The sequence below is a fragment of the Cherax quadricarinatus genome, chromosome 85 (assembly GCF_038502225.1).
Source record: "Cherax quadricarinatus isolate ZL_2023a chromosome 85, ASM3850222v1, whole genome shotgun sequence".
Lineage (NCBI taxonomy): Eukaryota > Metazoa > Arthropoda > Malacostraca > Decapoda > Parastacidae > Cherax > Cherax quadricarinatus.
In genome coordinates, this window is record NC_091376.1 from 16,081,571 (window position 1) to 16,098,626 (window position 17,056).

The 17,056-nt window shown below is 39.9% G+C and overlaps 1 protein-coding gene across 1 annotated transcript in view; it reads left to right on the plus strand.

Annotated features, from left to right (window-relative positions):
• Positions 1-17,056, plus strand: part of LOC128703130 (uncharacterized) — a 129,102-nt gene that overhangs the window by 78,364 nt on the left and 33,682 nt on the right. The window contains exon 3 of the mRNA XM_070103456.1: positions 8,775-8,926. Coding sequence (XP_069959557.1) covers positions 8,775-8,926 — 152 coding nt within the window. The remainder of the gene's footprint in view (positions 1-8,774; positions 8,927-17,056) is intronic.

Below are 17,056 nucleotides of genomic sequence, written 5' to 3' on the forward strand. Positions count from 1 at the left end.
GTTGCCTCTTAAGGTGGACATTGGCACTCCAAGCTTCTAAGTTTCATATTGTGTATATCATTGAAGACTCTTAAGTTACATTCACTTGTTAGACGAAGAATGAGGGGAGACATGATCGAAGTGTATAAGTGGAAGATAGGTATTAATAAAGGGGATATTAATAAGGTCTTGAGGATGTCTCTCCAAGAGAGAACCCGCAATAATGGATTTAAATTAGACAAGTTTAGATTTAGAAAGGACATAGGAAAGTATTGGTTTGGAAATAGGGTAGATGATGAGTGGAACCGTCTGCCTAGTTGGGTTATTGAGGCTAGGACTTTGGGTAGTTTCAAATTTAGGTTGGATAAATATATGAGTGAGAGGGGATGGATTTGATTGGGACTTGCAAATGAGTGGTTAGAGTTATCAGAGATTATTTCTTGGGTAGCATTGAAAACTGGGTTGGGCAAATGTTTTGTTAGTGGGATGGATTGTAAAGGACCTGCCTAGTATGGGCCAACAGGCCTGCTGCAGTGATCCTCCTTTCTTATGTTCTTATGAACATTAGAAAGGAAGAGCACTGCAGCAGGCCTGTTGGCCCGTACTAGGCAGATCCTTCACACTTGTGCAGCATCTGGTTATCTTTATTGCAGACGTTTCGCCATCCAGTGGCTTTATCAATACAGACTCTTGGACATAATTAGAAAACAGAAGAACTATATACAAAAGATGAGGTAATCAGTCCCTCAGCCTTGGAGGTGGTGTTCACAGCACCGTAGTTGTAAAGATTCTGAAGCACAGGTACGAACGAACGAACGAAAGTTCAGGTAAAATCCCGAATGGGATGAGCGGGGAAGACGGGACAGACGAAGAATAGTGCTGGAGAGGAGTGTTCTTAGTCGTAGAAATAGAGCCAGGGCTTAACCCAGCAGCGAAGGCGATCGTGGGACAGATATTGAGAAGTGGCTAAGCTCCATTTTGCATTCCTTAAGTACACCAACTCAGTGGTGACCTGTACTTAACTCTGTGAAGAAGTGTCTTGTGTGCTCTCCTTGGACTGAACCAAGATGCCCTCCATCGAGCAACTTTACCAGCAGCTTAAGGAAGAATTGAGAGTAGCGAATATGGAGATACGGCGATTGACTGAGGAAAACAAGAGGATTCGTAGCAGTCCTCCTGTTTTGAGTCCTCAGGTCAAGAAGGGAACGTGGTCAGTGGCTGGACAGCATGGAACGAAGTTGACGATCAAGAAGAATGGAAAACAGATACGATGAAGAAGAAAGAGACTGTTGTGGAAACATCTAATGAATTCTCCGTGCTACCCGACGAATGTCGGGTAGCACGGAGTGGGAGCACTGGCCTAGATAGGTGAACCCCATCCCTGACATACATGTCATTTCTGCCATAGAAGAGGTCCCATTTGTCTATGAATGTTACTGCATTTTCCTTACAGTGTTTGTCCAGCAAGCAGTTAACACCAATTGCCCTGGACAACCATTCATCTCCATCTCCTCTCCTGGGCAAAACGTCACATATCACAGGGTTCCCACCCTTTTTCCTAATTATCTCTAGTGCTGTCCTATAACTGCTAATCAGGTCTTCACTCCTTCGTCTGCCAACATCATTGCCTCCCGCACTTCAAAATTATTTCTACTGCTGACTTATACCTGCTCATCAGGTATAGGTCAACAATATTCACATTGTAAGACGAAGAATGAGGGGAGACATGATCGAAGTCTATAAGCGGAAGCTTGGTATTAACAAAGGGGATATAAATAAGGTTTTGAGGATATCCCTTCAAGAAAGAACCCGCAATAATGGATTCAAATTAGATTAGTTAAGATTTCGAAAGGATATAGGAAAGTATTGGGTCAGTATGGGCCAACACGGCTGCTGTAGTGTTCATCCTTCCTTATGTTCTTATGTAAAATTTACGATAAGGTTTATTACGGTCAAACTGGTAAAAGTCTCGAACTAAGATTAAAAAAGCATAAATATAGTATTAGAACTGGTCAAGATTCTAATGCTCTTTTTATTCATATGAGAGATTTTGATCATCCGATTGATTTTCAAAAAGTTGAGGAAGTTGTATCAAGCAAGTCCATGGTCGACAGGAATATAATTGAATCATGTTTCATAAAAAGCGACCACAAATCAATTACATTTAGAATTGAATGGAAGTATGATAGTAGGGATAACTCAGTAACAGTCCCAGATTTTCGCTTAGCAGATTACGATGGGCTTAGAGAACACTTATCATCTGTTGACTGGGGTAACGAAGAGAGCTATCAATATGACAGTTTTCTGAACACAATACATGCTGCTCAAAGAACATTTATCCCTTATAAAGAAATTAGATCAAATAGAAATGACCCAAAATGGATGAATAATAGGCTGAAATATCTACTAGGGCATAAGAAAGGAATTTATAGGCGTATCAAAAGAGGCGAGGGTCATCTTATGAATCAGTATATTGACACTAAGAGGGACATTAAAAAGGAGATAAGAAAAGCTAAAAGGGACTATGAAATTAAAGTTGCTAGGGACTCTAAAACTAACCCAAAAAGTTTTTTCCAGGTATATAGAACAAAAGTCAGAGATAAGATAGGTCCCCTTAAAAATAACTATGGGCATCTTACTGACAAAGAGAATGAAATGTGCTCGATTTTAAATAATTATTTTCTCTCGGTTTTTACACAGGAAGACACTAGTAGTGTTCCGGTAATTAATTTTTATAGTGGGCCAGAAGAAGATAAATTATGTAACATCATAGTCACTAGTGAAATGGTTGTGAAGCAGATAGACCGACTGAAGCAAAATAAGTCACCGGGTCCTGATGAGGTTTTTTCAAGGGTTCTAAAGGAATGCAAAATGGAAGTCTGTGAACCATTAACTAATATTTTTAATTTATCTCTTCAAACAGGTGTAGTGTCTGATATGTGGAAGATGGCTAATGTAATTCCTATTTTTAAAACAGGGGACAAGTCGTTACCGTCAAATTACCGCCCAATAAGCCTGACCTCAATTGTAGGCAAATTACTAGAGTCAATTATAGCTCAAATTATAAGAAGCCATCTCGATAAGCATAGCTTGATTAATGATACTCAGCATGGATTCACAAGAGGCCGGTCTTGTCTAACTAATTTATTAACTTTTTTCAGTAAAGCTTTTGAGGCTGTTGACCACGATGAAGAATTTGATATTATTTACTTAGATTTTAGTAAGGCATTTGATAGAGTTCCGCACCAAAGACTGTTGAAGAAAGTAGCAGCTCATGGCATTGGGGGAAGAGTGCTCTCGTGGATCGAATCATGGCTCACAGACAGGAAGCAGAGAGTGTCCATAAATGGGGTTAAATCCGAGTGGGGATCAGTAACAAGTGGCGTTCCACAGGGATCAGTCTTGGGCCCGTTGTTGTTTATAATATATATCAATGATCTTCATGAAGGAATTACTAGTGATATGAGCAAATTCGCCGATGACACGAAGATAGGTAGGATAATTGATTCAAACGTAGATGTTAGGGAACTTCAGGAGGATTTAGACAAACTCTACTCTTGGTCAGAAAAGTGGCAGATGCAGTTCAATGTAGATAAATGCAAGGTTCTGAAGCTCAGAAGTGTCCATAACCCTAGCACTTATAAGTTAAATAATGTAGAACTTAGCCATACAGATTGCGAAAAGGACTTGGGGGTTATGGTAAGCAGCAACCTTAAACCAAGACAGCAATGCCTAAGCGTACGTAATAAGGCAAATAGATTACTGGGATTTATATCAAGAAGTGTAAGCAACAGAAGTCCAGAGGTCATACTGCAGCTTTATACATCATTAGTAAGGCCTCACCTAGATTATGCAGCTCAATTCTGGTCTCCATATTACAGAATGGACATAAATTCGTTAGAAAACATTCAGCGTAGGATGACTAAATTAATACATAGCATTAGAAATCTTCCTTATGAAGAAAGATTGAAGACTCTTAAGTTACATTCACTTGTTAGACGAAGAATGAGGGGAGACCTGATCGAAGTGTATAAGTGGAAGATAGGTATTAATAAAGGGGATATTAACAAGGTCTTGAGAATATCTCTCCAAGAGAGAACCCGCAGTAATGGATTTAAATTAGATAAGTTTAGATTTAGAAAGGACATAGGAAAGTATTGGTTTGGAAATAGGGTAGTAGATGAGTGGAACAGTCTACCTAGTTGGGTTATTGAGGCTAGGACTTTGGGTAGTTTCAAATTTAGGTTGGATAAATACATGAGTGGGATGGGTTGGATTTGAGTGGGACTTGCACATCAGAGCTTATTTCTTGGGTAGCATTGAAAATTGGGTAGGTCAAATGTTTGTTAGTGGGATGAATTGTAAAGGACCTGCCTAGTATGAGCCAACAGGCCTGCTGCAGTGTTCCTCCTTTCTTATGTTCTTATGTTCTTATGAAATAGGGTAGTTGATGAGTGGAACAGTCTACCTAGTTGGGTTATTGAGGCTAGGACTTTGGGTAGTTTCAAATTTAGGTTGGATAAGTACATGAGTGGGAGGGGTTGGATTTGAGTGGGATTTGCACATCAGAGCTTATTTCTTGGGTAGCATTGAAAATTGGGTTGGTCAAATGTTTGTTAGTGGGATGAATTGTAAAGGACCTGCCTAGTATGGGCCAACAGGCCTGCTGCAGTGTTCCTCCTTTCTTATGTTCTTATGTTCTTATACATTAAACAAATAATAAATTTTAATTCTTGGGTACAGTACTAAGGTTGGACAAATATTTTGTTAGTGGAATGTATCGTGAAGGACCTTCCTAGTATGGGCCAAGAGACCTGCTGCAGTGTTTCTCATTTCCTATGAGCAGGGTGTCGTCACGCATCATGTGTGATGGTGAGGTCTAGTCTCGACCCTTTATATGTGACATCATGTACCTATTATATTCAGCATAACTACTACTATTACTCCCTTTATAAATCACTGACCATTATTGTTATCATTATTGTTAGCATTTGCGACGGAAGTGATGTAGAACATCAATCAATTGAGATCTGTTATTGAAATGATAAAGACTTAAAGACAGGACAAAGTGTGAGCCTGTTTAAGGTCTAATTAAATACATTCTGGCTATTTAGATTAAATTTAATAGGGAAAGTACATCAAGACAACCAAAACCATTTACCAACAGCCATTATAACTATCTTGTTAAATCATGCATTTTAAAGAGAATAAACTCAAGACAGCATAGTATTACTAGATTAGGCTATTAAAGTAGTGACATCATGTACCTATTATATTCAGCATAACTACTACTATTACTCCCTTTATAAATCACTGACCATTATTGTTATCATTATTGTTAGCATTTGCGACGGAAGTGATGTAGAACATCAATCAATTGAGATCTGTTATTGAAATGATAAAGACTTAAAGACAGGACAAAGTGCTTTTAAAACCTACAAACGGAAGTCAGTTTGCGTTTTTAGGTTTTTCTTTATAGTATTTTTACCAAAAATGCGTCTTTACTGGTCCATGCGTCTTTACTGGTCAACTAACCCTATCAGGTACCTCCCTTAACATTTAGAGGCGAAAACAAACATTTATCCATACACATCAATGTCTATCAACAACACTTCAGTTAATTTGTCACAGTACAAGTCTAGATAAGGTGTAATTACTACAGAAAATTGGAGAGGAATCTCCCATACTCACCCATTAGCTGGAAAACACAGCTGTTCTGATGTAAACAAAGGCGTGTTGAGTGTTGCCATCTATGGTTAGGTTTATTTATTTTTATTTTATTCTATTTCATTATTTATTTTTGTTTTGATTAATTTTTAAAAATCAATTTTACTCTCCAAACACTTGAACTTTTTAGGTAGGGACCCCTTTGCACTTGTACCATGTGTGCAGTCTTGGATGAGCCCCTGAACCCCGTGGACCGCGGGGCCCCCAAATGCGCGGGGCTCTAGGCAAATGCCTAGTTTGCCTATGCGGTAATCCGGCCCTGTATATATATATATATATATATATATATATATATATATATATATATATATATATATATATATATATATATATATATATATATATATATATATATATATATGTCGTGCCGAATAGGCAGAACTATTCTATTCTATTCTGCTCTATTTGATTCGCCGGTATGGTATCCCGGCCCGGGTCTTCTACATTTTGGTGACCCAGCATTGGTTTCCCGGGTACAGAGGTGTCGTTTATCTTTTCTTGCACATGTGTCGTAGTTCTTCAGCGGGAACGGGGGGGTACCTAACCGGCTCTATGGCCAGATGACGTACCAAACGTTAGTGTGCACTAACGGCGGCTGGTGTGCGGTGCAATGGAGGCCCAAAGCAGGTCCTCACAGCGACTCACGAAACCGTAACTACACGATTGCAAACAAACCATACCACGGGCGGGATTTGAACCCGCTGTCAGAGAGTCTCAAAACTCCAGACCGTCGCGTTAGCCACTGGACCAGCTAGCCACAATAAGATTCGTCCAACTAGGTATATTTCTACACCATAGGAAAGTTAGCATAGGCACCACAGCAACTTCAGTGGGGGGGTGGATGACGTGCAATGACTGGAAGTAAGGTTTCCAAGTCCCTGACGGCTAAGTACACAAGATGTGCTGCCTCATCCTCTCGGGCCTGCCCCACTGGGGTCATTGGGAAGTGTCTACAGTGAAGGGGCATCGTAACCGGGCAGTCTAACAGGTAGTGCACCAAAGGCTTCGGAACCATTCGGTCACAATGGGCACAGAGCTCCTCTCGTGCCGGTTCAACAATCTGCGTAGTGGTGGGATACCCTAAGCGTAGGTGGTGGATATGCACCCTCAGTTCTCTGGACTGTGTCCGAATACTTGGAGGGGCCGCCCTGTGGGTCGCCCTGACATACCATCGGAGGCTCCGTGAATCCCCAGGGTCAGAGAGTGGGCGCCTGGCAGCACCAGCAGTCCACAGCACAATCTGGCTGAGGCTGATGTAGATTGTAGCACGTGGCTGTGCCTCGAGGGTTGCAGTCCTAGCAGCCTCATCTGCAGCATCATTGCCAGGAATACCCACATGGCTCGGGATCCAGTTGATGGTGGCCCTGCGACCCTAGGCCATGAGAGTCTGCAGGTCACCCCAGATGGATGTGATTAAGTGTATGTTGTCCTTTGGCTCTCTGTGCATAATTGCTTGGATCGCTGCCTTGGAATCATCGTGGATGACGGGGGGATGCTGATGGTCTGCAAGAGCATGCTGCAGAGCTTATTGGATGGCAAAGAGTTCAGCCTGGAGGATGGTGCAATGGTCTGGGAGGCGCCAACCTGCTGTCAGATTGCTGTGGAATATCCCAGCAGCTGTGCGGCCTACCACTGGGTCTCTGGAGCCATCGGTGTAATATGGCACACACCCTGGGCCTTCCGCACCCAAAATGCTAGCCGAGGCAAGTCGTTGCAGAATGTCCTAGGTGCAATGCCTCTTGCTGTCTGGTAGGGTTGTCCAGTGCACCACCAACAGCTCTGGTGCCCAAGGGGGCGGCACCGTGTAGTTCGCTGCCAGTCTGTCGCAGCCTCCCGCCTGGAGCAAAGTCATGGGCAGGAGCTTCTGTGTGGCATCTGCTACCGACCACATCCATCGGCGGCCGGGATGCAGTGGAATGACCTGTCCCTGGTGGACCCGTAAATCCCTCATCAGTTTGTCAGCTCCTGGGAGTCGGAAATACTTTGCTATCCTCTTGGCAGCTAACACTTGGATCCTGTCTTCAAGGGGCTGCAGCTGTGCGGCCTCAAGGTTCAGGGCCACTGCATTGGCCAACCTAGGAGCCCCGAGCATGGCCCGTACAGCTGTGTTCTGGATCACACAGAGGGATTTGATGTTTGTGGGTCTGGCGTGAACCAGAACAAGTGCCCCATAGTCAACGAGGGAGCGTAGGCAGAACTTGCGATCATGGCTTAAATAGCAACGCTCATCTTGCCATGTAGGACAAGTGAAAATTTGTGTATGCAATAATTTCCTCAAAATCATTCAGAACCTAACGAAAAAAATATATTTGATTGTGATTGTTTAGAACTAAATTATTGAAGAATTGAGACACTTATGCAACACATGGGAATCTTTATTGAAGAAATGTTTCGCCATACAGTGGCTTCATCAGTCCAGTACAAAGTAGAAATGGGTTAGGAGAGTAGAAGTTTGAGGTAATCAGTCCCTCAACCTGGTATCGATGTGTTCAGTCCATCACTCTTGTAGGAAGTGCAGCACAGGGCCAGAGAGGTGGCTTATATACTGCGGTGAGATGAGTTGAAGCAGGAGGAGGCAGGATCACAGTGGGACCTGCCACTAGTGTAAGTAGGTCGTCGTCCAAAGGTTGGGCAAGCGTTGAAGTCTTTGTACCAAGATCCCATGATGTTGCAGTGTCTGACAGATGTGATGAATGATTTTGAAAACCGACAAGTTGAAGAATTGAGACACTTATGCGTGATAGGTGATAGTCTACTATGCTGATTAGTAGATCAGTGTCTGGCTCATTCACCGAAAAAGGCGACCAATTAAAACTGGCTATGTATATGAGATGTAGAGCCTATGAATGAAGTTTTTTAAATATCGGTCCATAGTCAGACTTGTGTTTGGTATACATAAATGTTCAAGAAATGGGACTTTCTTTCAAACTTACTAAGTTAGTGCATGACACTGCTTAAAGAAATTTGTAGCTTGAGTGTCCGACTGTCAAAGAATTAAGAAACTAAGACAGGTTGCAGCACTTATCAGGAAAAGTGGAAGATGTATTCTGTCATGTGATCTGTTGCAGGCATAGGTGACGTACGACAGTCTTCCGGTACTAGCTGGAGATTCTGCGTAGTAGGTGACCCTCTAGTGGAGCGCTACATGGTCAGGGATGCAGACGCCCCTATTCTTCAGCGGGAGGTGGATGCTGTTCATCAGTGGATCGCTTCAGGCAAGGTGAGGAAACAGCCAAATGGTTTTGGTTATCATTTATCATTATCTAGTCCACAGCGATCTGTATGAAGGACCCTAATGGAAATAAATCACTTTGTCTGACTTTTTGGGTTATCCAAGTTCTCTACACACATATGCTGCTATGTATGACAGTCTATGTAACTCTGTGCATACATGAATAAACTTACTTATAACTTATTTAATGCGGCAGGCAAGCCGATGCTGAATGCTTAACCACTTAACGAGTCATCATCTGATGAAGTTCGGTTTTAAGAAACTTTTTTTCTGATTAGAAACTGAAACAAGTGTCCACACTTGAATTTCTGGTGTCAGCTCTAGTTACCTGCATTTTTAGTGTCAGATGTGAGTGTTGTATTACACATTAATACTACATTACTGGTATCAGATAGTATCACAAACTACAGCAGTAGTCGGTGCTACATTACTGGCATCAGAAGTTTTCAGTGAGCTCTTACTGAACTCAGCAGTTACCTGGTTACATTTCCCTGACAGCTGTGGTCAGTGTTACATAACAGATGTCAGCACTTGTCACTCTCATATTTCCAGTATCCGCAGTATGCTGCAGTCAGGGGTCACGTGTGGTCACTGTCCCAAGCTGTCTGGGAATTAGTGTGGGGTGTTACTGAGCACCATTGCCTGCTGAAGTATTTTGAATCTCTGCTTAAAGTGTTGAAGGAGATTCTACTTCTTCAGGAGGAAAATAGGCGGCTTTAAGCTTCGCCTAGATGGGGGTGGGAGTGAGTGTGAGACAGTGGGAGCTGGTGAGGAAAATGATACCAGCAGTGAGCTGAAGAGTTGCAGCCACTTTAAGTGGCAAGTGGTTCACAGTTCAGGAAGAAGGAAGATAAGGAAGGTTAATAGAGAAAATGCGAAGGTAGGAAATCGATTCTGTGTTCTCCAGGATGAGTGTACTTCAGTGGTTAGTGAGGTTAAAGGTACTGCTGACTCCCCTGTTAATCTAGGTAAGAATATTCTAATTGTAGGAGATTCTCAGGTAAGATATATGGACCGGGCTTTTTTGTAACAGAGATAGGAAGGTCAGACAGAGGGTCTGTCTCCCAGGAGCTGGTGTTGGTGACATAGTCAGCAGGTTGGATAATATTATGTCAAGTAATGGGAACAAGCCCATTATCTGTCTTAGTGCTGATGGAAATGACATCAGGAAGGGAAGGAGACAGGAGCTGCTGGATGAGTACAGGTCATCCATAGAAGTTGTCAGGTCTATGGAAGGGATCCCAATCATATGTAGCATCTTGCCAAGAAGAGGAGTGGGCAATGAATGGATGTCTAGGGCAACTGGTGTAAATTGCTGGCTAGACAGGTACTGCAAGGAACTTGCAATCCCATTCATTGATAACTGGGACATATTCTATGGCAAGCATGATGTGTATGCAAGGGATGGGGTTCATCTCTCTGGGGTTGGAGTGATTGCACTAGCCAATTCGATTGAAGGGGTCATTGATGATTTGTCTAGGAATTTAAACTGATAGATTATAGAGGTATGGGTGTTTGTGGGGAACAATCAGGTAACAGTATAAAGGATGAAAACATCAGATATAACCAGGATACCCCAGGTATATGTTTAAAAGACAATATTCAAAATAAAATTGCTAGTAATGACAAAGCAATTGATCAACAAACAAAGAGAGATAGTAGAGGGCAACGAGTGACTAACTCTCTTAAGGTTTACTATACAAATAGTAGGAGTCTAAGAAATCAGATAGATGAGCTAAGATTACTTGCAAGTGCAGGTAATATAGATATTATTGCTATAACAGAGACTTGGTTCAACTTGAAAGATAGAGAAATGCCTTCTGAATTCAATATAGTTTTATAAACTATTCCACACTGATAGGGTCAACAGGAAGGGTGGTGGAATGGCGATGTAAGTCAGAGATAATTTAAATTATTTGGCTAAAGTTTCTCGAGGACCGTGAGTGTAATTTGTAGCCCCCCAAACCTTGATAGGGAGTGCGGTAAGCTGCTATGGGACGAAATTCACAAGGCGTGTAGATATGAAAATGTTTTGTTAATGGGAGATTTTAACTTTAGACAAATTGATTGGAACAATGTGACAGGAAATCTTGAGTGTAGTGACTTTCTTGATACGATTTAAGACTGCTTTTTAAAACAGTTTGTGACAGAACCAACTAGAGGAAACAATCTGCTTGACTTGGTTCTTGCCAGCAAAGAATCACTAGTTAACAATCTTGAGGTTAGTAATGAGCTAGGGGAAAGCAATCACATATCACTTAGTTTCAATATATCATGGAATTACCCAGATAACTGCAATCAAGTCACTGTCCTAGATTTCCACTCGGCCTACTTCATAGATATGAGAAATTACCTGGGTGGGCTAAATTGGGATGTCCTGACTATGTGTCAGGTAGGTAGTGTTGTTTACCAATATGACGTATTTCAGAACATAGTGTTGGCTGCCCAGACGACTTTTGTCCCAAGTAGGGAAATTAGATCTAACATAAATGATCCCAAATGGATAAACAATAGATAAAAACATCTCATTGGTCAAAAGAGAGGCATATATAGGCATATCAAAAGAGGGGAAGCACAGTTAAGAAATCAATATATTTTATTAAAGAGAGATATAAAAACAGAAATAAGAAAAGCAAAAAGGGATTATGAGGCTAAAGTTGCAAGGGATTTGAAGACTAACCCAAAAAGGTTCTTTCAGGTATACAAAAGTAAGATTAGGGGCAAGACAGGCCCAGATCAGGTCAGTGATAAGGAAATGTGTGAAGTTTTCAATACCTACTTCCTCTCAGTTTTTACTCAGGAAGATACTAGAAATAATAAATTATGTAGAACAGGACGATAATAAACTATGCACGATTAGAGTAACTAGTGAAATGGTCCTCAGACAAATAGAGAAATTAAAACCTACTTAATCTCCAGGCCCTGATGAACTGTTTGCAAGGGTTTTAAAGAAATGTAAAGAGGAACTTACCATACATTTGGCTATTCTTTTCAATATATCACTACAAACTGTCATAGTGCCAGATAAGTGGAAAATGGCAAATGTAATACCTATTACAAGGCAGGTGACAGGTTCATAGCTTCGAACTATAGATCAATAAGCCTTAACTCCATAGTTGGTAAATTTATGGAATCAATAATTGCCAAAGCAATTCGTAGCCATCTTGAAAGGCATAAATTGATTAATGAATCTCAACACGGTTTTATAAAAGGGCGTTTCTGTCTTATGAATTTACTAACTTTCTTCACTAGGGTATTTGTAGAGGTAGATCATGATGCTGAATTTGATATTGTGTATATGGACTTCAGTAAGGCTTTCGATAGAGTTTCACTTCAGAGGCTGCTGAGAAAACTTAAGGTACACGGAATTGGAAGAGAAATTTTTTCTTGGGTAGATATATGACTGACAAATAGGCAGCAGAAAGTTTGCAGAAATGGGGAGAAATCAGAATGGGAGCATGTCACAAGCGGTGTTCCACAGGGGTCAGTGTTGGGCCCCTTGCTGTTCATAGATGAGGGAATAAATGTTGCAAAAAGGAGAAGACTGGAAGCAGTGGAGATGACATATCTGAGAGCAATGTGTGGTGTGAATACAATGCAGGGAATTCGTAGTTTGGAAATTAGGAGGGTGTGCTGGATTACCAAAACTATTATCCAGTCGGCTGAGAAGGGGTGGTTGAGGTGGTATGGATAAGTAGAGAGGATGGAACAAAATAGAATGAGTTTGAGAGTGTATAAATGTGTTGTGGAGGGATGGCGGGGTAGGGGTTGGCCTAGGAAAAGTTGGAGGTAGGGGGTAGAGGACGTTTTGTGTGCAAGGGGCTTGGACTTCCAGCAAAGCATGCATGAGTGTGTTAGATAGGAGCAAATGGAGACAAATGGTTTTTAGGACTTGACATGCTGTTGGAGTGTGAGCAAGTTAAGATTTATGAAGGGATTCAGGGAAACAGGCATGCCGGACTTGAGTCCTGGAGATGGGAGGTACAGTGTATACACTCTGAAGGAAGGGTATTAACGTTGCAGTTTCATCACTGTAGGGCAAGCACGTCTCTCGCAAGATAATGATAGAGTGAATGATGATGAACGTTTTCTTTTTAGGCCACCCTGCCGATATGTTAACTAAAAAAATAATATATATACATGTATATATATATATATATATATATATATATATATATATATATATATATATATATATATATATATATATATATATATATATATATATATATATATATATATGTAGTGCCGAATAGGCAGAATTTGCAATCTTAGCTTAAATAGCAACGCTCATCTTGCCATATAGGACAAGTGAAAATTTTTGTATGCAATAATTTCGCCAAAATTATTCTGAACCTAAGGAAAAAAATATATTTCACTGTGTTTGTTTAGTATTAAATTATTGTAAACAAATCTAAAATATATTTAGTTGGGTTAGGCTAAAATAAATTTCTCTTGTTATAATAAGGTTAGGTAAGTTTTCTAAGATTCTTTTGGTGCAAAATTAAAATTTTGTACTTCAACATTAATGAAAAAATATATCTTTAAACGTATAAGAGAAAATTTCAGAAAAGACTTAATTTTAAATGAGTTCTTGCTAATTGACCAGTTTTACAAATTAGGCACGACATATATATATATATATATATATATATATATATATATATATATATATATATATATATATATATATATATATATATATATATATATATATATATATATATGTTGTGCTGAATAAGTAAAACTGGTTAATTAGGAAGAACTCATTTAAAATTAAGTCTTTTCTAAAATTTTCTCTTATACATATAAAGATATATTTTTTTCATTTATCTTAATGTAAAAATTAATAATTTTGTGCCAAAAGAACCTTAAAAAACTTAACTAACCTTACTGTAACAAGCGCAATTTAATTTAGCCTAATCCAGCTAATATTTTATATAACTTTACAGTAATATAATAATAAACCAAGACAATGAGATATATTTTTTTGTTAGGTTCAGAATGATTTTTTCGAAATTATTGCCTGGCCACAGACCGGGCCGCGGGGGCGTTGACCCCCGGAACTCTCTCCAGGTAAACACAAATTTTCACTTGCCTTTTTTTGGTAAGAAGAGTGTTCCTTTTAAAGTGAAAATTGCAAGTTTTACCTATTCAGCACTACATATTCTTATAAATATGACTGAAAATCACATCTGATTTCTGAGCAATAGGTATCGAATATTTGTTTTGTGATGTGTCCCACTAAGATAAGTTGAACCCATTGTAATCAGTTCAGTGTTCGTGTGTGTGTTTGTGTGAGTGTGTACTCACCCATTAGTACTCACCTATTTATGGTTACAGGGGTCGAGGCATAACTCCTGGCCATGCCTCTTCACTGATCTCTACTAGGTCCTATCTCTCCCTGCTCCATAAGAAAAGAGGAACACTGTAGCAGGCCTACTGACCCATGCGAAGTAGGTCCATGTCACCCTCTGGTTGAGCCCAATGACCCGCCTAATTAGGTCACTTCCACTTAAGGAAGGAGCAATGCATCAGATCTAGTAGCACAAGCTAGTCAGGTCCAGCGCACACCCACCCACACCCACTCATGTATTTATCTAACTTATTTTTATAACTGTACTCGGGAGTTTGTTCCACTCATCTACAACTCTTTTACCAAACCAGTGCTTTATTATATCCATCCTGAATCTGAATTTTTCCAACTTGAAACTATTGCTACGAGTTATGTCTTGGCTGGAAATTTTCAGCATGCTACTTGCATTCCCTTTATTTATTCCTGTTTTCCATTTATACACCTCGATCATATCCCCCTCATATCCTCATATACTTATAGGGAAGATTTCTGATACATGGGATCATCTTTGTCATCCTCCTCTGTATGTTTTCCAGTGCATTTATATCCATTCTATGATACGGTGACCAGAACTGTGCAGCATAATCTCAATGAGGCCTAACTAAGGATATACAGAGGTGAAGAACAACCTGAGGACTTCTATTATTTATATTTCTAGATATGAAGTCAAGAATTCTGTTAGCTTTATTGTAAACATTAATACACTGTTGTCTTGGTTTTAGATTACTGCTAACCAGAACTCCTAAATCCTTTTCGTAATCAGCAGTATTAAGATCTACATTATTTAGTTTATATGTGGCATGGTTATTTTTCTGTACAACATTTAGAACTTTGCATTTGTCTATATTAAACTGCATCTGCCACTTCTCCGACCATTGCATCAGTCTATTCAAATCATCCTGGAGTGCTCTAGTGTCCTCATTAGAATGAATTGGACGGCCTATTTTGGTGCCATCAGCAAATTTGCTTATGTCGCTATTTATTCCCTCATCTATGTCGTTTATGTAAATTGTGAACAACAACGGGCCCAACACTGACCCCTGCTGAACACCGCTTGTGACGTGCCCCCATTCTGATTTCTCCCTATTTATCCAAACTCTCTGCTGCCTATTTGTCAGCGATGCCTATACCCAGGAAAAAATTTCTCCTCCTTTTCCGTGTGCCTTAAGTTTCCTCAATAGCCTCTGATGTGGAGCGCTATCGAAAGGCTTACTGAAGTCCATATACACAATATCATATTCATTACCATGATCTACCTCCTCAAACACCTTAGTAAAGTCCCTTTGTAAAACCGTGTTGAGATTCATTAATCAATTTATGCCCATCAAGATGGCAACGAATTGTTTCAGCAATTACTGATTCCATAAATTTTCCCACTATGGAGGTAAGACTTTTATGGTCTATAGTTCGAAGCCAAGGACCTATTACCTACGTTGTAAACTTATCAAACACAATGCTAGTTTGTAGTGATATGTTGAAAAGATTCCTTTAACAGCCTTGCAAACAATTCATCAGGGCCTGGGGATTTGTTAGGTTTTAATTTCTCTATTTGTCTGAGGACCATGTCACTAGTTACCACAATCGTGCATAGTTTATTATCGTTCTGTTCTACATAATCTATTATTTCTGGAAATTCGTTAGTATTTTCCTGGGTAAAAACTGAGAGGAAGTAATGAAAATTTCAGAAATATCCTTATCACTGTCAGTGATTTTGTCCCTAATCTTCTGTATACTTGAAAGAACTCTTTTGGGTTAGTCTTCGAATCCCTTGCGACCATAGCCTCATAATTCCTTTTTGCTTTTCTTGCTCTTTTTTTTTTATCATTCATCGTCTTAAAATTATGTATGATTCCTGCTTCCACTACGTCACTTGCCAGACTATTCCACTTCTTGACAACTCTATGACTGAAGAAAAACTTCCTAACATCTCTTTGATTCATCTGAGTCTTCAACTTCCAATTGTGACCCTTTGTTTCTGTGTCTCATCTCTGGAACATCCTTTCTCTGTCCAACCTGTCAATTCCTTGCAGTATTTTGTATGTCGTTATCATGTTTCCCCTAACCCTCCTATCCTCCAGTGTCGTCAGGCCGATTTCCCTTAACCTTTCGTCGTGGGACATTCCCCTTAGCTCCGGAACAAGTCTTGTTGCAAGTCTGTGTGTGTGTGTGTGTGTGTGTGTGTGTGTGTGTGTGTGTGTGTGTGTGTGTGTGTGTGTGTGTGTGTGTGCGTGTGTGTGTGTGTGTGTGTTTGTGTGTGTGTGTGTGTGTGTGTGTGTGTGTGTGTGTGTGTGTGTGTGTGTGTTGTGAAGTTTGTGTGACATGTAATTTCGTATATTACAAGTACAAGTTGAAGAGGGAATCAATAATAACAAGACCTAGATAAAAGACCCAAGAGGAGATATGTGCATATATTTATGCATAGCTAATTTAGACAGAGTTCTAAATATTCCTATATAGTATATAGCTTGTGTAATTGACTCATTAACTTTTTTTTTCACGTATGGGTTATTTTTACCCGACTTAGTCAACCTGAATTAAGGTATGCTAAGTGCAACTTTAGTCAGTTAGTTTACTGTGGACTATACATGGTAGATTAATTTACTAAATATTAAGTACAGTAATTTTGAGCTGTGCATTTCTCGGTGTATCTATTTGTCCACTTTTCGTATCCTTGTGGCATATCTATAATATTAAATATTTAAATATTTCTATGTATAACTTTGTAAAACAGCTATACTCAGTCTACACTTTATATGCTATAA